Source organism: Lepisma saccharinum, chromosome 14 (assembly GCF_977018435.1).
Source record: "Lepisma saccharinum chromosome 14, izLepSacc3.1, whole genome shotgun sequence".
NCBI classification, from domain to species: Eukaryota; Metazoa; Arthropoda; class Insecta; order Zygentoma; family Lepismatidae; genus Lepisma; species Lepisma saccharinum.
The window spans coordinates 17,438,363-17,462,023 of record NC_139242.1 but is presented as its reverse complement, the minus strand read 5'-3'; the positions used below and the strand labels follow the sequence as shown (position 1 = coordinate 17,462,023).

Below are 23,661 nucleotides of genomic sequence, written 5' to 3'. Positions count from 1 at the left end.
ATGCAGCATTGAGAGACACTGAAGTAAATTTGGCTTTTCACCTTGAAATTCAAGTAAACAGATACGTGCCTTAAAGGTGGGGGGGGGGGGGTTATATGGCTTATCACGGGTTTGTGGTCAGGATCCTCACTTCCTCTTTCCGTTATGCCCCACCGTCATTGCCCATCACGTAACTTTCTCCAAGAGAGGGACGGCTGCGCACAACTCCAACTGGGTCACACGAGACACGGTACACCGTCAGTGGGTTCTCCCAAGGTCACCGGCGCCGATGTTCCTCAGTGACTTTTTGCTTGGCTTACGTCACTCCCACCTGACAGCCAACGGCGGAGCGACCGAACAACAGGGATCCCCCAGACGCTCCGGTGTGGTGGCTCGTGAAGTGTCTATATATACAAGCGGGATCATGATCGGACTTTACTTTTTGACAGCCGCCTGAGCGCGCCCTTATCAAAAAGACTTTGCAAGTTCTGTCTCGGCGCGCTTCGTACCTACCGATAGCCTTGCCGTGTTGAGACAGGCTTATCTGTCAGCTGTTGGGGCTCGTAAAAAAGAGACAAGTTTCACTCGCAGTGCGTCGAGCATGGAGAACAAATACTTCGCCTGGCAGGACTATCTGGTCTTCGCCGCTATGTTGACGGTGTCCGCCCTCATCGGTCTGTACCACGGATTCAAAAGCAGGAAGCAGCAAAGTTCTGGAGAATTCCTGTTGGGCAGCGGAAAGCTGGGAACCATTCCTGTGGCTCTGTCGATGCTTGCCAGGTAAGTGCCCTTCGTGTTTATTATCTCGGTTCTAAGCCCTTGTTTTTCAGAACGCGATAACGCTGAGGTTCTGCATCGCGCCTATCTTGCCGCAAGTGATTATTGCACTTTGTTTTTCACGTATTATACTGTGGCGGCTCATGATCCGCAAGAATGTTACTTCGCTTTTCTGCCACTTCTCGCTCAACGCGAATATTAGGATGACTGGTGATAAGATGGATGAAGGGACAATAACAATCATATCGTTGTTCCAATGCTAAAGCCTACCCCCGTGGCGGAGTGGTTAGCACGCCGCGCTACAACGCCAGGGGTCCCGGTTTCGAGTCCCGATCTGGGCATGGGTGTGCAGAAAAGCGAAGTCGAATAAACCAAATTAATCAAACGAATGTGCTAAATCTTAAATTCGAGATGAAAGCATTTTGTTTAGGGCTGAGCCGATAGCGATGATTGATTGATTGATTGATTGTTTTGGTGTTTTTAAAGCCTACTTTATGCACAGTAAGGCTAATCGGGACTGGACCTACAGTTTAAAGTGAGATCCGAACCACTATGGGCCTCCACCGGGTATCGAAACCGGAACCCTTTGATTACAAGGCGAGGACGATACCACTGTGCCATCGGTATCGAAAAATATCGGTTGGAATTCATTTACCAATACCGCTGATACTTTCCCCGCACTTTGATCTTTCACAGAGTACTCGCCAAAATGCCTCGCAACACTTTCGAGGAGTCTCATTATCCTGGAACTCATGCAAAATTCACACTTTCTTCTTATTTTGCACCAATTTTGCACGAAAAACTATATTTTGTGATTACATAATATCTGATGATATTCTTGAATATTCTAAAGCAAATTTCTTCGTAAATTGTTGCATATAAGTGGGGAAGAATATTTACACATCAATATTGATCAATATTTTGAACAAATTATAATCATTGCAATTTTCAAGTATCGGTATCGGTGGGAATCGGTGAGAGTATCGGTATCGGTTCAAAGTGTATCGGCTCAGCTTAATTTTAATATTCAGTATCCCGCAAAAAATAAAATGGGTACATCATACATTTGGAGAAGTATAATATGTACTCACTCCTTATTAGCCATATAAGTTTGCATTGATTGATTTCTTGTCTTAAGTCCACTTTATGCACAGAAAGGCTAATCGGAACTGGACCTACAGTCTAAAGTGGGATCCGAACCACTATGAGCCTCCACCGGGTATCGAACCCGGGACCCTTTGATTTCAAGGCGACGGCGCTATCACTGCGCCATCGAGGAGGCCCATAGAAGTTTGCATGTATCAACAAGAAGCAGTCAGAAACTGAAGTAGGTTAAATAGTGAAAATTTGATTCGTAATTCTGGCATTGGAGCGAACGATATATGGACGACACAACATTAGCCCCGTACAGTATTATACTGGCTGTGAGTCCAGACGCCAGAGCCTCGCTAGTCTCCAAAATGCAGTCCAGGGTGTGAGGTTGACATTTGGGTATGTTCAGAAAGGATCACCCCTTTCACTAGGAATAAAGTTCACGAATATTCCTACTGAGAGGGGAAGGGCTTACGGGATGCAACCCCTAAAATATATTTAACGTTAATGCAGTACTAAAGTATCCTATTGTGAATACTTAAGAGATCCTTATTTATACATTATAATATTCCAATGAAATTAGTGTTCCTTAAGCCACTATACACAATGAATACATTTCATGTTACTTTACGCGATTGATTTCATATGATATTTATCATTTTTATTAGAAACAATGTTCATTGCAACATGGGTGTGAGTTCGGCCAAAAAATAAGCTTCCTTAAGTCTAAATTGTAAACTAACAAATGTGTAACTTTGTATATTTTCCTTTAGTCTGTTTCAAAAGTTGAGTCAAAACAGGACTGTCGTGAATCACTTGTCCTTACTCATCACCATGAATGCATGAAGCGAAATTTCTGCTTGAAATATTTCTTCACGCATGAAACCCATTCGTGCGGTTCGTTCAAAAGAAGCGTGTCAATAGTTCTGTGCAAAAGCCACGCATTTGAGATATTGCTTTTTTTTTTTAATTATCCATGACGTTTAACTCGGATGCGCTCAAAATAACGCCTGTGTCCTTTTCTAAGTAAGGTTTTCTTGTTCCGACGCTACGTGTCACCGAAAAACGATTTTCTTAATATACAGGGCGTATCATAAGTAATAGCGCAAACTGACACAGTTGAAAGTACACGATAATAGAAGCAAAAAAGTATCAGTAAACATGGGTCTGCAAACGAGCCGTTTTCGAGATAATTGCAAATGTGTGATTACAAGCCGCCACTGACTTCATTGTTTGTAAACGTCGTCCTAGTTGGTAAAATGCTAATAATACAGTAAGAAAAGTCATTGTAGATCTAATTGCTTTTATTGAACATTCCACTTACTTTAACAAACGTTAGTATGTTACATGTCACAATTACTGTATCCTACACTCGTACCTGTTAAAGGAGATGTTCAAAGTGTCGTCCTTGCATCTGGATGAATGTACGCGATTCCGCAATGAGTTTCGAATTCTTTCGAACACCCCCGGTTCATTTCGGAATTGGTCACAAGCATGTACAATTCTCTGTACTGATTGTATCCATCCTGTTTGATTACAACGCCACCTCTCGGAAATGTTCTGTTTTGTAAACAAAGGGCAAACCTCCGAACGCGCAAGGAGTGAAGCACTCGGTGTTTACAAAATGCAATCAGTGACGGCTTCTAACCACACATTCGCACACATTATTAGCATTTTACCAACTAGGACGATGTTTACAAACAATGAAGTCAGTGGCGGCTTGTAATCACACATTTGCAATTATCTCGAAAACTGCTCTTTTGCAGACGCATGTTTACTCAGACTTTTTTGCTTCTATTATCTTGTACTTTCAACTGTGTCAGTTTGCGCTATTACTTATGATACACCCTGTATGCAACCATGCGTTAGAGACTCACGGTTGCCACTGACAGTTATATTTTCCGTCGGAAAAAAACAAAATAGTTATAGTACAATCAACGGCAAAGATAATATCAGGCAAATTGTCCATCGTTATATTCATTACTTTATTCTTCTACATCCTGTGTTGTTTAAAGGAATGGAATTCTGTTGATTCTAAGCAAGTATTGTCCTCTGCATATTATGTTTTTTTAAATATATATTTCAATTCATTATCTTCACATTGTGTAAAACAGACCAAATGAAAATGGTCATGGACAATTTGCCTACTGTTTCTTTTGTCGTTGGGTGTACGGTGTAACAAATTAAAGCGAGGGACGTCTTCCGGAAGGTATTTCTGTATCCAACTTCGGAAAGCCTATTTTAATGTATTGAAGTTTGTTTATCTGTAGTTTACAGTGGGATCGGAACCATCGTGCAATCTACCAGGGGTCGAAACCGGGACTTTTTGATTACAACGCAACATAATTGCCATTACACAATAAGGGAGATAGGTTATTCGGGTCTGGACACATAGCTTAAAGTGGCTTCCGAACCACTTGTGCCTCGACAGGGGGGTTCGAACCCGGGACCCAAGCAACAACGTTACACTCCATTCCATCTACTCTTCACAAAACATGTTTCTGAATATATTTGTGGATTTTTCTGCCCCTTCCCGCCCGTCACAATCTGGTAAAGATGATGGTAAAGATTCCGGCAGCGTTTCGATATTAATAACCCCAACTCTGGTATATTTATGGAAAGATTGTAAAATTTAGCATAAAACAAAGAGTCACCCTTAATTTCCTTACGAAATTCTTTGTTGCGATTCAATGATTACGTTTAAATTTACCCAGAAATAATGTAAGAAGCGTCTGTCATTTTGACGCGTGGAAAGTAAATTATCCAAAAGTTACATACAATACCTCTCTCTAAATTTTTGCGCTGCATAACCTAAAATTTTCCACAAGGGCATATCAAGGTCATTTTTGCAACACGTTTACCTGTTCATCCCTCTAAAACCTTCTTGAGAATTCTAGATCAGCTTTAGGGTGAATTGTGAAAACTGCCCTTCAGACTACTAGCAACAACCCACTGGTACTACGAGGGCCACTATTTATATTTTGAGCCTTGGCAACACTGATTGAAGTTAGGCGCGATTTGACGTTTGCACGGAATCGTCTGGCATTATTGACCATAAAGTACTTCAAATGTTTTGTCAATAGCTTCATTTGTGTTGTTTATGTTGCCTTGGAGATTGCGCGACAACAATAAAATGGAATTAACTCGTGAACATTTTCGTGCGATGATTTTTTACGATTTTCGACGTGGATTATCAAGACAAGAGTGCATCGATCAACTTACTTCCACATTTGGCGATGAAGCCCCATCCTTTGCCACTGTGAAACGCTGGTATAACGAATTTAATCGTGGCCGCCATTCGCTCACCGACGAGATTCGCGAAGGTCGTCCAAAATCAGTTGTTGTTCAAGAAAACATTGATGCTGTGCAAAACCTAACACTGCAAGATCATCATGTGACATACTGTGAGATTGAGGCAACCATAGGCATTAGTTCCACCAGCATATATAAAATATTACATGATCATTTAGCTGTGAGAAAGGTATGTTCTCGTTGGATCCCACACAATTTGACAAAAACTCAAAAAGACGCTCGCGTCAATTGGTGCAAACAAATGCTCAATAAATACAATCGTGGTGCTTCAAAAGACGTATATAAGATTGTAACAGGTGACGAATCATGGATATATGCATATGAGCCGGAACGTAAACAGCAGTCGACTGTATGGGTGTTTCAAGATGAACCCAATCCAACAAAAGTTGTTCGCGCTCGAAGCACATCGAAACAAATGGTCGCCTGTTTTTTCGGGAAAACTGGTCATGTGGCAACTGTGCCTTTAGAGGAACGTAGAACGGTCAACTCTGAATGGTACACAACAATTTGTTTGCCAGAGGTCTTCGGTCAAATACGGAAAACAAACAAACGCCGTCGGATCATTCTTCGTCAAGACAATGCCAGCTGTCACACATCTCGTCTAACAACCGACTTTATGAACAGTCAAAAAATCGAATTGATGGGTCATCCGCCGTACAGTCCTGATTTGGCACCCAATGACTTCTTCTTGTTCCCGAATGTCAAGAATAAATTGCATGGACAACGATTTTCGTCGGCGGAAGACGCCGTTGATGCGTTCAAAAACCATATTATGGAGGTGTCTCAAGAAGATTGGAAAAACTGCTTTGACAAATGGTTCGAACGAATGCAAAAGTGTATTGACCATAAAGGAGAATACTTCGAAAAACAATAAAGCAGTTTTCAATGCCAAATTCCTGTTTTTTCATTGTTAGGCTCAAAATATAAATAGTGACCCTCGTATCTCACCGATGTGTGGTGCCAGCACAAAGCATTAGGCTGCCTGTCAACACCATCTGTACAGCACGAGTTATTAAATCAACAGTATAACTTTCCCCACCTAACAATCCACGTCCATATTGGAAATGGCATCAACTCCTAAGCTGGTGAACGTGTGCAGACCCTAGTTTGAATGTCTTTGTTGATGCCAAGAGCTACAGGCATCTCACATGAGATAACTTATTATGACTATGTTGATGTTGTTGTTTACCTGATAAGTAACTTTAACGTCCCTTAGGTTTACTGTATCGTTTCACTGAAATTAGTGACATCTCAGCCCACACCTTATACTACAAGTAATTCATTTCCCCAGCGGCGCAAACACGAATAATAATAATAACAACAATACTTTCAATATTAATAATATTGCTAATAATAATAATGTTATTATAATATCATTATAACATTATTATTATTGATTTGCTTTATTTTACTTCGCTTATTGCGCCACTTTTGGCTAATTTGCGAACATGGTGATGAGTGATGATATGATGAAATTGATGAATGGACACTTACAAACATCCATGTTCAAGCCGGGATTCGAACCCGGGACCAACATTATTATTATTATTATTACTTAGTGCTGTATTAGGTTTCATACTGTGCTCAACACTTAAAATAAACTATTATTATTATTAGTAGTAGTAGTAGTAGTAGGAGTAGGAGTAGTATCAAATACGAAAATCTTGCAAAAGGATTGGTTCGAAGAAACAGTTGAATTATTTTTTCAACACATCCAATTTCACATTAATAATGGATAACAAGCACACAAGCTTTTGAAAGACAGAAAATGCTTGATAAATTCATTCCAAATATAATTCATTTTTACATTAACATGTATAACTGTCATGCACGATATTATGTTTCACATTATGCAACATGGATTGACGTGGACACTAAATTGTGTACATATTCAAAGTTTGTTTTATTTAAATACATTACACAACCAATTCATCCATCTTTCAATAAACCAACAGCAAAATTACATAAATTGTCTCTCAAATGTGCACGCTCCCTTTCCTCAAAACAATTGTTAATGTATTTAAAACTAAATCAATTGAGACAAGTCTTATTTCTCTGTCTGGTAATTTACAATGCATTACAGAGAACAATGATATATTGCGAGCGAAGCGAGGAAGAAAATTTTTGGATCCAATTTTTTTGCAGGCTGAAATCAATATTGATTTAAGAGGGCGCAAATAATTTCACGGGACGCCAATGCTTTCTCTCTTTTACAACTTTTGTGCCTCCACGATGTTGTAGTGGTAACATCGTCGCCTTGTGATCAAGGGGTCCCGGGTTCGATACCCGGTGGAGACACGTGGCACAGTGGTTCGGATCCCACTTTAAACTGTAGGTCCAGTCCTGATTAGCCTTTCTGTGCGTAAATCAATCAATCAATTTTACAACTTATTTCCATTTAGATCGTTGGGTACCCAGGACCAACTCCCACCGCCCCCTAGCTACGGTTCTGAACTTGATAAGACCAAGAGAAGCAGGTATTGCGAGCAATGCGAGCAAGAAAATTTTACGAAAAGTATTTTTATTTGCATAAGGTTTGAAGTTGTTGGAGGTAATTGCCCCCTGCAGGCACACTTAGCCATCAATATTTGGCCTCCCCCTTGCCATCTCAGGGGGCAACCTCTCCAAGGTTGGTGGGGCAATGCCCCCTGTCCCTCTGTGGTTGCGCCACTGCATTTCCCCAATAACAGAATTCTGCTCTCCCGTCTGGTCCATGGCGTGTCCCACTCAGCTCTCTAGAATCGATTCAGTCTTTCAATTTTTCTTGGCTATAGTTCGTTACAGGGTTCCCTCATTGCGCAATTTTTCATCTCCGCCTCTCTTGTCTTTTCTAAACTGCAGACTGCATATCAGCGCCGTTTGCAGAATAATTTCAGTCTTTCATACAAAATTGTGAATGGCAAAATCCGCTGCAACACACTCCTTGAGGAATTCCACTTTCGAGTATCTATGCGCACAACACGCAACACAACCTTATTTTACATAAGAAAACCAAGACTAGAAATTCAGAAAAGATCTCTCTTCTACAGACTTCCCACACAATATAATGACCTCAAATCAAGTATTGATATATTTTCCTCGGTCTTCTATCAGAAGAAATACTTGTAAATAATATCAAATAGTGCCATCTTGTATTTATTTTTGTTAATATTTGTTCATTTTGTGTTATTTTGTAATTCTTTATTTTTATTTTATATTTATATATTTTTTCTTTTCTTATTCTTCACAATTTCAGTGTAAAATGGCCATCTGTGCTGTATCTTGAATATTTTCAATAAATATATAAATAATGTGACGGCTTTCTTGCATCGAAAGGACATGTTTACATAAGTAAACTGTCGGATATAGACATGCGCATAGGAGAGCAAAGGGCCAGTTATCCCACTAATATTTTGACTTAGAATTTTAGCGTAAAGGGACATTTACGCCGATAATCAACAATATTAAACTCTTTGAAAAAATAAGAAGCTCTTTTAGGACGATGAAATATCCAAATAACGAGCGGAATATTATTTCTTATGCAATTGGATGCATCACGGACACTTGATTTGATTTTGAGTTTTAAGTCCACAGAAACGGTAATCGGGTTTGGATCTACAGTTTAAAGTGGGATCTGAAACACCTCTATGTGCCTCCACTGGGTGCGTGATTATTTGTTTTAAAAAGAGCTGGATTTATTGTTGACAAGAATTAATTGAAGTTACTGCTGCAGAACGTAATAAGTAGGGACATTGAATTTTCGCGATGCGCGAAATCGCGAAATGCGAGAAAAAGATGCAATTTTGAACATTCTGCACGTAACTACACCCCCAATGATGAAATATGCATGAGTTTTATTCGCGAAGTAATGCGAAATGTGTGCTTTTCCACGAAATGAACGCTTTTTCGCGAAATAACCGTGAAATATCATCAAATTAAGTAGAAAACACGCAAAAACAGGCAATCGAGGATGTGAGCGCAAACTGTCGATTTGTAACGAAATGTTTGCCTAAAGTTTCCTCCACTTGCAGCTGAAAAACGTTTATCTTCGATCACATCAGGAAGACGCTGCAAATTGGGATTTCCCATGCACATAATCTCAGTTCGAAAACTTCGCTCCCTGTCAAGCTGCATTCCTTTCTTCCCCCGAATATGCAATTTAGAAATGAAATGATTTTGTGTTGATGTTTTATTTTTGGTTGGACAGCTAAGTACTTATGTATGTGTACAGTATATAAAAATGAATTTGTTTATCAATTTATAGCTCTTTTGTATCTTGTTTCATCTCATGATGAAAAAGTGTGTGCCAATTTTTTTTTCCGCCGCTGGTATATACCGCTGATCTAACATTTTATTTACCGCTCTCCCCAGCTTTTTTTTACCATAAATTTGTCTCCGCTAAAATCATGTAACAATTTAAGCTACGAGATTACTGTTATTTTGATATCATTATGCAGTATTAATTAAAACACATTTATTGTAGGTATGTGTTCATTTAAATGAACTCACCCTGGTGAAACTTTTATCTTGAGCCGCCCTGCGTGTCCCTCCCAAAATCAGAATGATCCACCCTGTCAAATGTAATAGGAAAATTTTCATGAGAAAAACAACACGGAAGTGTACAGATAATGATGAATATAATTGAATTCTTCCTTGTCTGGGTCACATAATAACCATATTAATAGCATGATACATTTTTCTTGATGTGGCACACCCGAATCTTTTACAACCATCCACTGACCAACCCATACCAGGAATTCTGGCGCAGACACTGTCTCGAACATCTAATCTGTAATGTATTAAAATTTCCTACTTATTACTCCCTTCCCCATTTATGTATGACTATTCTGTTTTCCTGGTTGTTTCCTCTTGTTTCTGTTCTTAATATTTCTGTGTTCTTGCTTATTACTTTATTCTTGATCATTTCCTTTTCTGTATTTCTTTACCCGTTTTTTGTTTCATTGCTGTTTCTGTATTATCTGGCTTTTTTGTCTCCCTTCTATATTTACCTTTCTTCCCATATCTCTGCTTTTTATGTCTCTCTCTCTCTCTTTCTATTTCTTCTCTGTATATCCATGGACGTCCTTAGGATCTTTTCCAGGGAGCGGCAAGCTAGGTCTTCTTTTCCAAGAAGGCACAAACAAGGCATATTTCCCCATAACAGTGTTGTCCCCTAAAAAAACACTCCTTCAGATTGCAGTTACGTTCGTGCAACACCCTTATAATAATTTGCATAAAGTACTGTGTAAATTATTGCATTGTAATGAAATTATATGTGAGAAATATATACTTTTATGTCGACACTCATTTTTCAGAGCGTGGGCCGTAGCCCCCTTGCCCTACTTCCGGACGTTCACATGTATTTCTCTTCCATTCTCTAGATATCCCACATCAAATTATTTCCTTCTGATTCATCACCGTTTGATCTCATTATCTACGTTAGTCTCTCTCTGTCTGTTTCTGCCAGCTATTTACGTTTCTTTCTCTTTCTCTCTCTCTCGACTTTATTTCTCCTCTTTTCTCTTCTCCTACTTCCATTTACCTTGCTTTCTTTCTCTCTGTATCTCGCTTCTAGTACTACTCTTCCTTTTTCTTCTGATCGTTGCTTATAAATCGTTTCCTTCTAAACATGATCTAACTCACCTCTAACCAATATGGCGTCATCTCACATCGAGTACCCTACTCGACCAACCTGTATGTATCTAGCTTGGTTATATTTACGCGTAGATCTAGCAACATTGCTCTCGGCTGCTGACAAATGGTGCTGCCATCTGTTATCGAAAAGTTACCGCAAAATCGGCTTTAGTTCCCTCTTAATCAATTTTTTGCGGGCGCACATGGACCTTCTCATTCACCCCTCAAATATAGCACTAAATATAAAAAAATCATTGAATATTATCCTGTTAGGACTGTATTTGTATTGTTTATTTTCCGCACGTTGTGATTGAGGACATGAATAGATTCAGTCTTTGCTTATCGTGGGAGAGTTGCTCACCCTTCAGAAGAGCAGCTAAGGTGTTGATGAAACCGGTAGCTTCTTGAACAGCGCGTGTGACTTTCACTCTTGCGGATTTGATGGCTCTTTGTTTCTTGTTCTGCAGCCCAATCAAGTGCGACGGTAGAAATATACGAATCAGGTGTCGAAGTGGGTAATAGAAGAATCAAAGTTGCAGCCTTCATAGCAATGGCCCAGAACGCTACAAGTCATTCCGGTGTAGAAGTCAAGGAAATATAATAAATCTCGGTCAGGCCTCTAGTTTTAAATACTTCCCTTGTTATTGTTCTCGTCTCGATTTACAAACATCTGTCTCGTTCTTGCCTCAGTCAAGAATGACAAGCCTCGGTCCTATCTCGTAGTGTGCAGTGGCGGCGATTCAGTTCCAAAACTGAGGGGGCAAGAACATTTTCACTTGGTACATAAGGTTTAGCATAGTGCAAAGGCAAAAGTGGAAAAAAGTGAGGGGTAACTGTCCCCCCACGCCCCCTAATTGCCGCCACTGAGTGTAAGTATCATATGCAGGGTGTTACCGCTCAAATTTTAACAGCCACGCTTATTAACGTTTTTGTGTTTGACTCCTCTGACGGTACTAGGAATTTTATCCTGAAAGTATGCAACCAAGCTGCACAGATTACCAGTTCGAAATCTAACGAACTGTACCTAGTGGAATTGTGATCTAGTATCTTGTTCTGTGTATTCCTCACCAATTTAAGCCTCCATGTACAGAACCATACTGAAAACAGTCGCAGTTTCCGTGGTAACTTTCACCACAATACAACACCAGGACGTCAGTGTTCAACTTTTATTTCTATTGTTTCACAAAGACGAACGAGGAAGTGCGAGACACCGGTCTTCCCTTGATTACCTCTTGGAAAAAATTACAACATAATGGAGGAAGATGTTTTCTCTTATTTCTCTCTGTGTTGTCAACAGGAGGGAGACAAAGAACACAAGCGACGGCACGAAACTCGGAACATGTTTCATGCATCCATGCTCCCCTTTCGTGTACTGTCACCCATAGACCGCGAGAGCCATGACAGAAGACTGTGCGGCTGCTGGAATGCTGGGTCACGAGTGTCTCAAAGAACTTCTGACAGGTTGCATCATGGGCGTAACTTGGGACCTAACTTCGGAAGGGAAGGGGTCAGAATCGATTTGATTTGGTTTATTTTACATTACGTTTCTTCCACTTTTGACTAATCGCGAAAACGAGGATGATATGGTGAAATTGATGAAGGGGACACTCACAAAGAACACCCTTACCCAGGCCAGGATTCGAACCTGTGACCACTGGCGTCGGAGCGTGCTGTGATAACCACTCCGCCGCGGAGGCCGACTGGGCCAGAATCGAATTTTTGGCTTCACTTTGGGGAAACGAAAAGTTTTCCATCCCATAATAATAGCGTTCAGGAGTATTTTGCTAAATTACTGTTACTTTTGCGAAATCCAAAAATTACTCTGTAATTCCTTGCCCCTAAGGTCCCAGGAGGCTAACAAATATAAACTTAACTGGGGAGGGGCGGCAAGTTTCATGGGTTTCATGGATTGAATTTTATTTGTTGGCACAGAGTATATTTCTACTTGAAAATGGCAATACATTTTTCAACTGATAAGGATGGTAAGCACATGAAATGACATTTGTAAAAGCTGATGTCATCTTGCTTTCTCTATGTGTGTACTCCACATTTTCTGTGTGTCTTCTCTGTTACCGATGGCGTAGTGGTAACGTAATCGCCTTGTAATCAATGGGTTCGATAATGTCACATGCACAGTTGTTCGGATTCGACTTTAAACTGTAGGTCCAGTCCCGATTAGCCTATCTGTGCATAAAGTTGACTTGAAAGAACAATCAAACAAAACGACAATTCAAACCTACTATGCTGCTACCTGATCCCCAGCTTCTATATATCGCCATTCGATTGATCGATTTGGCTTATTTTACTCCGCCTTTGGCTAACCGCGAAGATGAGGATGAGTGATGAAATTCATGAACAGTCCCCAAGAATAGGCCGGAACTCGAACCCAGAGACTTTGGTGGCGAGCCCGAATGTCGAGAACTTAACCAATTATATATTGTGAAAATAAAACCGAATCGTACCAAGTATAGTGATCAAATTGAATGAAACTATAATATCTGCTTTAAGAATTTTAATGAACATTAATAGTGACAAATGTATTCGATACACACAGAACAAACACATGTTTTGTTGTTTTTGGATCTGGATGCAAGCATAGGCGCACCGAAGGGGGGTGTTATGGGGCTCAGATCTCCCTCCTCTTGGGCCACTATGATGCAGCAAATTACTTCTTTTTTACCCATAATTTTATGATTGAAAATTTCTGGTCTTTGTATCATTTTCAAATAACATGAATCACTGTTTGGAACGGCTCAGCAGCCTTTATCAACCGTTGCACCCTTTTGAAGAACTTTCAATTCTTGAGAATTTTTTTTTAAAAGAAGCATGTTCTGGCAAACTCATATTTTTCACTTGGTTCCCCTTCCTAGAAAATTCTTTGGTGCACCTATGATTGCAAGTAACGTGAAATTAAAATCGCCAGTTATTTCGAGCCATAAAAAACACTAACCGGTAGACGGAAAAGAACTTCTACTCCACATTGCAGCGGTTCAGGTTCAAACTTCCAGCTCTGAACGAATTTAAATCTTTAAGTTTCGGCTAAATTAAAAATTATACTCGTTCCAGTAAAAAACAGGCGATAAAAAATAACTTAATAAGGACCGGAAGAAACATCTCTGGCCTTTGATAAGCACAATAAATGTTTATCTACGTCCTTTAAGGGGAGGAAGCAAAAAAATAACCTTGAGTTTTTCACATCGTTTCGTAGTAGTAGTTCCCACCGACACACATACCACACGCACAGTGCATGACGTATCTATGCAGGGCCTCCCGATGGCGCAGAGTCGCCTTGTAATCAAGGGGTCCCGGGTATCGAACCCGACGGAGGCACAAGTGGTTCGGATCCCACTTTAAACTGTAGGTCCAGTCCCGATTAACCTTACTGTGCATAAAGTTGACTTAAAACACCAAATCAACCAACCAACCAACGTATCCATGCACAAAGAATGTATTTTTAAATTTAAATGTTAACAGGAAATTCTGTAAGATGGCTCATAGCAGATGATAGAATTGGTAACTGTTAAACTTATTACACTGCATTACAACTCCAAATTGAATAGGGGTGATCTTTTGTGAAAACATGCAAACATCAACCTCACGTAGTATACGCATGTTGCAGGCTAACGAGGCTCTAGCGTCGAGACCTACGGCCAGTGTGATCCTCTGTAGGGCTATGCTGTCCTGTGTTTTGTCCTTATTTGTGCTGAGTTCCCCGTTACAGCCTCAGCTTTTAACCTACTAGTAAGTATAGAGTTTTTAGTCCTCAGAGAAATATATTGATTTCAGTTATGATAAGGGGTTGGACCCCTTATAATGTGAATTCCACCTAACCCGTGTCATGGAGTACATTTAAATTTACATTTCTTATATGTGCTTACAGTATTAACTATTAATACATTACAAAAGAAAATGTACGATTTAGCTACAAAATGCTGCTTTTGATCAAATAATTGTAATGAATGTTACATGAATAAAATTATACAAGAAATGGTGAAAAGACAACATAAAAATAAAAAAAAATGAAAAAGAAGATATCGACAAAATATATAACATAAACGTACAGTTAACGGCAAAGTTAATGGTAGGCAAATTGTCCACCACTATTTTCATTACTTTTTTATTCTACATCCTGTGTCGTTTTAAGGAATTAAACTATGTTGGTTCGAAGCAGGCATTGTTCTCTGCTTATTGACGTCATTATTTCAATTCTTTGTCATCTCATTGTGTAATACAGACAGAATGAAAATGGTGGTGGACAATTTGATACGTTCCTATCCTGTATTATTATACTATTAAACGTATTATTATATTTATTAATAACTTAATAATAATCAGCGGTGAACGATGAGACTCGGTGAAGAACACATACTCCTCTCAGGTACAGGGATGGTGTTAGGCAAAGACAATATTCACAGCACAGAAAAATAAAACCACATTCCTGCAGTAGATAAACTAAAAGGTTTTATGGCAATTTTAATGCCAATATACTTGAGACGAAGGGGAGGATTTCGCTTTGTTGATGAATTGACTCAACTAAAAACGCATAAACTCAATGCATGGCTATCGGCGTACCTATGATCACATAGGCCTAGCTTGCGCCCCGAACTACCATACCAAGATGTATGCACAACACCGAGGAGTTCTTTTTAAATTTAAAAGCTTCGTTGATCCGTGGCGAAAATGTGTGTTATTTCTTACACGATATCCTCGCTTTTATACTATTTTCGAGAACACAGATTCAAGTACAGATGAATCACTCACTATCTACAAAAGGATACTATCAACAAAACTGACATCTACACATGTTTAGAAATACAAATTCGCATAGTGCATTCTCGCAAACATGAAGATACATTAAACTACTCATAATAGAGCATAAAATAAAATAAACATTAAACAAAAGATATACATTACAAACAAGGTGCAATATTACATATAATAACACAACATTTTTGTGTCCCCTTCATAAAAGTATAATATATCAATGACATATTTTTAAAGTTGTGACGTCACATAAAAATATGGATCATATCAAATTCGTCTACTGTTTATTTCGCCGTTGGGTGTACAAGTTACATCATAGTATTTGAACGCAGTCTCCATTCAATCAATCAATCCAAATTGAATGCCCTGCTTTATTTTAATTTCATGGTGAACCATTTATCTAGAAGGGCGAAAAAAGGAACCAACTTATTATTTCCTTCTAAAGTCTCTCTCACGGTCAGAACATGCCAAACAACTTTTCACTGGGTTACAAGTCAGCTCATCGAGTCCCATCGTCGCTGTTTTCTGTCTTTCGAGACCGGAGCCCGTTACTTCTTTTCAAGTAGCTCCAAATTGTCCTAACGATGCTGGGTCAACATTGAAATGTCGGTTGCTCTAATGGGAATCGAACCCGGAACCGCTCGCACCAAAGGCGGCAGCGCTAACCATTTGGCTTCGAAGGTACCATTGCATTGAATATGTGTCGAATTACATTTCACAAGGTTACATAATAATCATATTAAAATTAATTACCAGTATAATGTGTTGGGGCTTCGAGCAACCATCGTGGAGGCCAGTTCTGGTAAACATACGGAATTCAAGTGCACAGGCGGGAAATTTAAACCTTGTTTATGATGGTACGTTGTGCAGTATTCGGTGTTTCAAACAGAAGCTCACTTTATTTCACGGTATTTCCTTGCACATGGCAAACAAAATTGGTCGCAAACATAGCGGCTATGCACATCTTGACGTCACATGAAACCCACCCATACTATTCAACTATAAAAGTGTTTTCGCAATTGCGTAGATTGCCTTGTCCGCATTGAAGTGAGTAATTTTATTTTACAACTCAATGTAAAAATTACATTTTGTGTGAGAACAGAAGTACTGGTGCGAATTACGCACCTCTTACTTCCTTTTTATATTTTTACTGCCTTGCCGCAATCTGATATGCAAATCCAAAAGATAGTGAAAGTTAGATTCATGTACAATGATTAACTTTGTGAATAAAGCCAAGGTTAATGAGAGATAAACGACTCAAATTTCTGCTGTTACTAATTGGCATAGAAGCTATAAAAACGCACAATTCCGTTAAGTACAAGTTCATTTAGCCCCAACTCTATATCAACAGATTGCAAGTAAAAAAAATACTATCAAATTTCCACACCTGCAATCACAATGAACATCAAATTGAGAGTTTGTAAATTCATATATTTCAGAAGTTATAAATCAAGACTCATTTTTTTAGAGTTCTTGTAGAACATTTGAATATCTGAACATTTTAAAAGTTTGTGTCTTGGTTTCGGGGAATTCCACAGAAAGTGATCCTACTCCATGAAAATAACAAAACGAAACAATCTTTTAATTTGAAAATCGTATTTCAATCCATGAAGGTTTAAGTGTTTGAGATTGTATATAATTTCCATACTTAACTAACAATGTTTATTAGCATCTGTAGTCGATACACTTTACAAATAAATGAAGTCAAACATTGCTTCATTTTTAAAGTAATATTTTCATTGATTGACTTTGTTTTTAAACCCACTTTATGCACAGAAAGGCAAATCGAGATCGGGACACATTGATTACAAGAAGATGACGAACATATTTTCATTATTGTTGCAATCAGGCTCTGTCATCATATTCAAGTATCTTCAATTGTTAGCAGACACCATTAAGTACTTCATAAGTCGATGAAATCAATTCACTATGAATATTTTAATCCAACGGCATGTCTCAAACCTTACATTTTAATTGTAAATATCACACATGTAATACGTTCGTTTTCTCACGATATTCCTTACTTCATTACATAATTATATTTAACTTAGTATAGATTCAAAATCCCGTATTCCATCTTCGATGGGAGCATATTTCGGTTTTTCGAATCGAGCTTTAAATCGTAGTCGCAGTCCCAATGAACCTACATCTGCACAAAGCGAAATAAAACTATTTACTGGCATACGTAGAAGGAAGTAGTACAGTGGCACGGGTTCTGCGCCCGAAAATGAGGCTCGGTGAGGCTCGCCTTAATGGATTTCTCTCGTAAGGCATGAGCCTCATTTTCTCGCAGTGTTGCCAGCTCACCCCAAGAATATTTCACCATGTGATATTTTACAGGCGAAGCTAACCTACAAATGGGAGTTGGCAACACTGGCAACATCAATTGCGATTTAGTGTTGCCAACTCACCTCAAGAATATTTCACCATGTGATATTTTACAGGCGAAGCTAACCTACAGAGTAGTACAGGTGCACGGGTTCTGCGCCCGAAAATGGCGCTCGGTGGCGCTCGCAGTGTTGCTAACTCCTCACTTGAAAAAATCACCAAGGTTTTTGTGTTTGGGTATAACCTAACCTCAAGCAAGGAGCTGGCAACACTGCGAGCCCTATTTTCGGGCGCAGTGTTGCCAACTCACCCCAAGAAAATTTCACCATGTGATATTTCACAGGCGAAGCTAACCTACAAATGGGAGTTGGCAACACTGACTAGTGGAGGTGCACGGGTTCTGCGCTATTATTTGCGATTCAGTGTTGCCAACTCACCCCAATAATATTTCACCACATGTTATTTTACAGGCGAAGCTAACCTACGAATGAGAGTTAGCAACACTGGTAACATCAATTACGGTTTAGTGTTGCCAACTTACCTGAAGAATATTTCACCTTGTGATATTTTACAGGCGAAGCTAACCTACAAATAGAAGTTGACAACACTGGTAACATCAATTACGGTTCAATGTTGCCAACTTACCTGAAGAATAATTTCACCTTGTGATATTTTACAGGCGAAGCTAACCTACAAATAGAAGTTGACAACACTGGTAACATCAATTGCGGTTCAATGTTGCCAACTTACCTGAAGAATATTTCATCATGTGATATTTTACAGGCGAAGCTAACCTACAAATGGGAGTTGGCAACACTGATTAGTGGAGGTGCACGAGTTCAAGAACATCAATTGCCAGTGTTGCCAACTCACCCTAAGAATATTTCACCATGATATTTTACAGACGAAGCTAACCTACGAATGGGCAACACAGACTAGTGGAGGTGGCCGGGTTCTGCAACATTAATTGCCAGTGTTGCCAACTCACCTTAAGAATATTCCACCATATGATATTTTACAAACGAAGCTAACCTACGAATGGGCAACACTGACTAGTGGAGGTGACCGGGGGTTGCGTCCGAATCAGCAGCAGATGTCACCTGCACCGTTACATCCGGGGACTCAGCTAATTTTTGTTGTCCGAATTTGCGGTAGACGTGGAGTCGGAGGGAAGAGCAGAGAGGCGCGACAGATGCACGCTTGAACTCGCTGTGACGCTGCGCTTGGCAGCCATATTCTAACTTTCATTTTGTACAGGCAACATTTACTGATTAGAGGATGTAAAACTCAGTTATATTTTAATATTTTATCGATAATGCAGAAAACGTAAATGATGAAATAGCGTGTTATATTTTTAATGTGAGTAGTTAGGTGGAAATCATTGTCATGTTTGTTTGCGCCCCAGAGCGCGGTGGGTGAAGTTCGGGCTGACACCTGGCGGGAAAAGTGACAGCCGTACTACAAGGGGACATGCAGATTCGGACGACTTGGACGCGACTTCGAGTGCACGCGAGAGCAACGGGGGGAGAACGGGATGGAGCGCTTGCCAATCCGGACACGGCTTTTGTAAACCTCTCTCGGGAACGATGTGCCACACACGCGCGCGCTGGCGCCTATCGGTAGATTATGTTTCGCGTATTTATTCGTTGCGCTGACACAGCGTGATGAGTAAATAATGCATTCTCTCATTTTTGAAGTACGAATGCACTTTATCGTAATCTTCCAAGTCCCGGGGACACTAATGTTTGTATATTGTGACTTTTGTAAACCTCTCTCGGGAACGATGTGCCACACACGTGCACGCGCTGGCGCCTCTTATTATTTGTGCAAGAAAAAGATGTTAAACCTGTTAAAACTGCTCTGTGACCCTCTCGTTCTTCACGTCGTACGCGAAAGACTTCTCTGCAATCAGGATGACGCTGCACACGGTATCATCGGGCAGCGCGTCGTGGAACTCGCAGACGATTTTGATGTTGGTGCGATCGTTGACCACCACCTGCTTCCTCTTCGTCGTGTTGATGACGAACATCGGCCTGCGGATTTTGAATTCGCTGGGCGTGTAGTACATGTCCACGTTTCCCTCGGTCACGCGCTTGTAAGCCGTGTAAGCTTCGTAAAGTTTGAGGTAATCGTCTTTGGTCATGTCGAGGTTGTAATTCTCGCGCGGGAACACTTCGTTGCGTCCATTCTTCAGATAAACGTTCTTGATCTTGCAGTCGTCGAACTTGCTGGAATCTTTTTCCTGGTTGTTATCGCGCCCGGTCTGAGTACCACGACGAAATCTGGCATGTCGAACTGTATGTTGTTGAACTGAGTCGTCACGTCGAATTCCATGTGACTTCCCGACGCCAACTTCTGTACGCACTGGTAACCGTGAAAGTGAATCGGCACCTGCGGACTCTTCAAGATCTCCGCTTTGTACTTGAGGGCGTAGTTCGTCTCGTATTCCACGATCGGCATTCTCAATTCCATGCTTCGGATGACGCACTTGGCTGCTTCGGGTAATGTGTTGGCTATCGGCGTGCCGTCGGCGTTCAAGTTGGTGTATCGCATCAGTGCGCCGTTGTCGTTGGCTGCTCTTCGAAACGTGACGCGCAATCCTCCCTTCCACATGATCTCTTTGTAGTCCGAGAAGAATCCCGGCAGCAGACGCATGGGAAAGAGCGCCGTGTGACTTCTCGTCGATATTTTTGTTCCCGCTTCGAATCCTCCCGCTTGATAGTATGCCGCGTCTGTTTTGGATAATTTCAATGTTCCCACTGCCGTCGACGTGATACCTGGATAATCGATTCTGTCGATGACGGTGTTGTGTTTCCTCACCTCCACCTGCGAAAACAGGTGAGGCACGAAGTTGTCCACGAGTATCAAATTTGCTGCTGCGGGAAACGCGTCTCCGCTATCTTTTTTCACCACGTCGAATTGAAGGTAGAGGTCCGCTCTGTGAGGATGAACGAAGCCGTCGCCTACGTCCACGTCGTATTCAATCTCCCTGTTCGCTTCGTTGAGATTGGCGAACGTGCGACGGTTGGGAGGGAAAGATTGCAATTCGTAACTTTCGATTTGCTCCATTTTCACTATGCATGTTATTTATTATACGTTGATCTCCACGATGGCCGTCGTAGTGGCACCTGCGAAATCCACCACGTCTCCTTTCTCGTTCGTCACCACCAACTCTATGTCGTCTATGCGGTTACGGCATACTGGAAAATAGATCGGCGAAGAGGGTGTGTAGATGATCGGTTCCATGAACTCGGAACTGGGTTTGAACGTAGCTATAATTCCCGTCTGCTTGTGACTTCCTAACAATCCGTCCGAGGATTTCGTGATCATTCCTTCCGCCACGTTGCAGTGAACGTTCAGAGTTTCGATGGCTAGAAATTTAGGAATATTAATTGCCGTATGCTTGATGCCAGCTTCGAGTTTGGTGTTGTTCTCGAAACCTAAAAGTTCTCCTATGGTACCCAGGTCAACGGTCTCCGTCGCCGATAGGATTTCCACTCTGTGCGTGACCGAATTTTGAGAAAGGTACGTGCCCTTGGGTAATTGAGCTTGCAAAGTGGAAAGATTGTATTGGCCTGGCGTGACGACGATGTGTTCGCTTCCGACGCTAATTTTGTTGTTGTGCTGCGTAACGTTAGGTATGAGGTACATGCTGTAGAATGCACGCAGAGCCACGGATTTAGGATAGACGATGTCGTCGTGCAGCGTGAGTTTCAAGATTGAAGATTCGCTCGTGAGATGGAACACGCCCATCGTGTTTAAGATTCCACAATGCTTTCTGAAAATGTTCCACCGACGGGTTATTTATTTTAGACATGTATGCGAGAACAGAAAGGCATAGGTGGCCGCAGTTAACATCGGTGAAACCCTGGATGCGTTTGTCATTGTAGTAGAGGTTGGCAACACTGAGATACTTCACCAACCTGGCAGGTGGTGTGCCACCGAACGAATCGAAAACAAATGCATTGTTATCGTTAATTTTGAGGTAGCATATCCAATGTGTACCAGGATTTTTGTAACTATCCAGGTTGACCACGCCATACTCTTTTTTCTTCACAGCAGAGGGTAGAGAATCGGACATGAAAACACCCCTGAAGTTTTTTATTCCCAACAGTTCGATCAGAGATTCAATATCGAAGTTGGACAGGGCTTCTTCTTTTTTTTATATTTCTTCAAAGCATCGAGGTTGCTTTTTTGCTTTTTGGTTATACCTTTCCCCTTCTTCTCCATAGCCAGGTTGTGACGTTTTTGTTCTTCCAATTCCGCCTTGTTCTTCTTCGAGTCGATGACGGTTTTCGCGATGGCGGCGCTACCGCCGGCCAAACTTCCAACGGCCCCCAATGCTGCCAGGATGGCTGGGATGCTGAATATGAAACCTCCGATTTTTTGCTGTTTCCGCGAACGCTGCAAGCGTCTCAATTGAGGTGTGCTGAGAAGTAATTTCATTCCGTGTCCTTTCATCAAGCAAGAACGTTTCTTCTCGCGTTGTTTCTTGGTGAGTAACCCATCGAGGGCACCTAGATTTTTCAGATTGGAGTATGGTATCTGGTACACGACACCTTTGGGCTTCATGTTGATGCTCTATATGTTATCTTCACGGTATGTTATTTATATATATGTTCTGAGATTTTTCCTGTGTAATTTTTTTTGGTATGTTATTTATATATAAATGTTCTGAGATTTTTTTGTTCCGTGTAATTTTTTTTCAAGGATATACTCCGCGCAGAGCCCTTACACAAATTCTATTACGTGCTTTGTTTTCTTACCAAGAAGTTCCTTTGTACCCTTGTACACGATTCGAGTTTTGTTCTCGATTAAAATAGCTAGCTTCTCGTCGGATAACATGTTAGCGTATCGATCTGGTAAAAATAGACTGTATTGTGCGTTGAGCAACAGACGCGCCTTGGGACCATACTGGGTAGAAACAATTGAACCGGAAGTTATCGTGTAAGGTTTGTCCACTTCCAATTCCTGAATTTTTACATACTCTACTGACAAATTTAGCATTTGTTTTAATGCTTGGAGGTCACTCATTTTTTCAGTCGTCATATTGAAGAGAAATTTTCAGTGTGTGTGTTAGAGAAATTTAATTTTTTTTCACAATGTGTGTTATTTATATATACACTGAAGATTATTTTTTTTCACGATGTGTGTTATTTTATATATATTTTTTTCACGAGATTTTTGTATCGAAGATTTTTTTTTGTCTGTGTTAGAGGAAGAAAGTTTGTGCTTCGGAAAATGCGATGATGTGCGTGATGATATCTTCCGTTTCTTGTTTCGACTTATGCCAATCATCTGTGAATCGTCTTCTCCCCTGCCTCGCCTCATGCAGTTCATCTAACCTATTGTTTAATTTTTCCCCTGCGGCCGAAAAAAGAGTGTCGAGATCGTCGCACCTCATGCCGCTAATTTCCCGAAGATAATCCTTGACAGCCATTTCACAAGGGATGCGAAATTCCGGCGTCGATCTCGCTATGATCAAAAATTTTCTTATATCCTCACAATCTCCGTTTACTGCATGTTTGAATATTTTACACAGTAGTTCGTGTGGCAAGTCGGTTATACCAGACATGATGTTTTTTTTTACTGTATGTTATTTATATACCCCACCCAAGTTTTTGTTTTGTGTTCATGGCTATGGTGGTGCCCAGTGCCGCAACTCTTTCTCCCAGCGATGCGTCTCTGCTGACGAATCTTTCGAAAGCTGCGTGCTCTAATTTTCTGTCTGCTTCGTGACGTGCATCTAGATCGGTGCGAGTGGTGTTGTAGGCGATGTCATGATCTTTGCATGCG

At 40.6% G+C, this 23,661-nt stretch overlaps 1 protein-coding gene across 1 annotated transcript in view; it reads left to right on the top strand.

Moving 5' to 3' along the window:
* Positions 1-231: 231 nt before the first annotated feature.
* LOC145998437 (sodium-coupled monocarboxylate transporter 1-like) overlaps positions 232-23,661 on the top strand; it is an 89,845-nt gene continuing 66,415 nt past the window's right edge. The window contains exon 1 of the mRNA XM_083134844.1: positions 232-759. Coding sequence (XP_082990970.1) covers positions 581-759 — 179 coding nt within the window. The 5' untranslated portion in view covers positions 232-580. The remainder of the gene's footprint in view (positions 760-23,661) is intronic.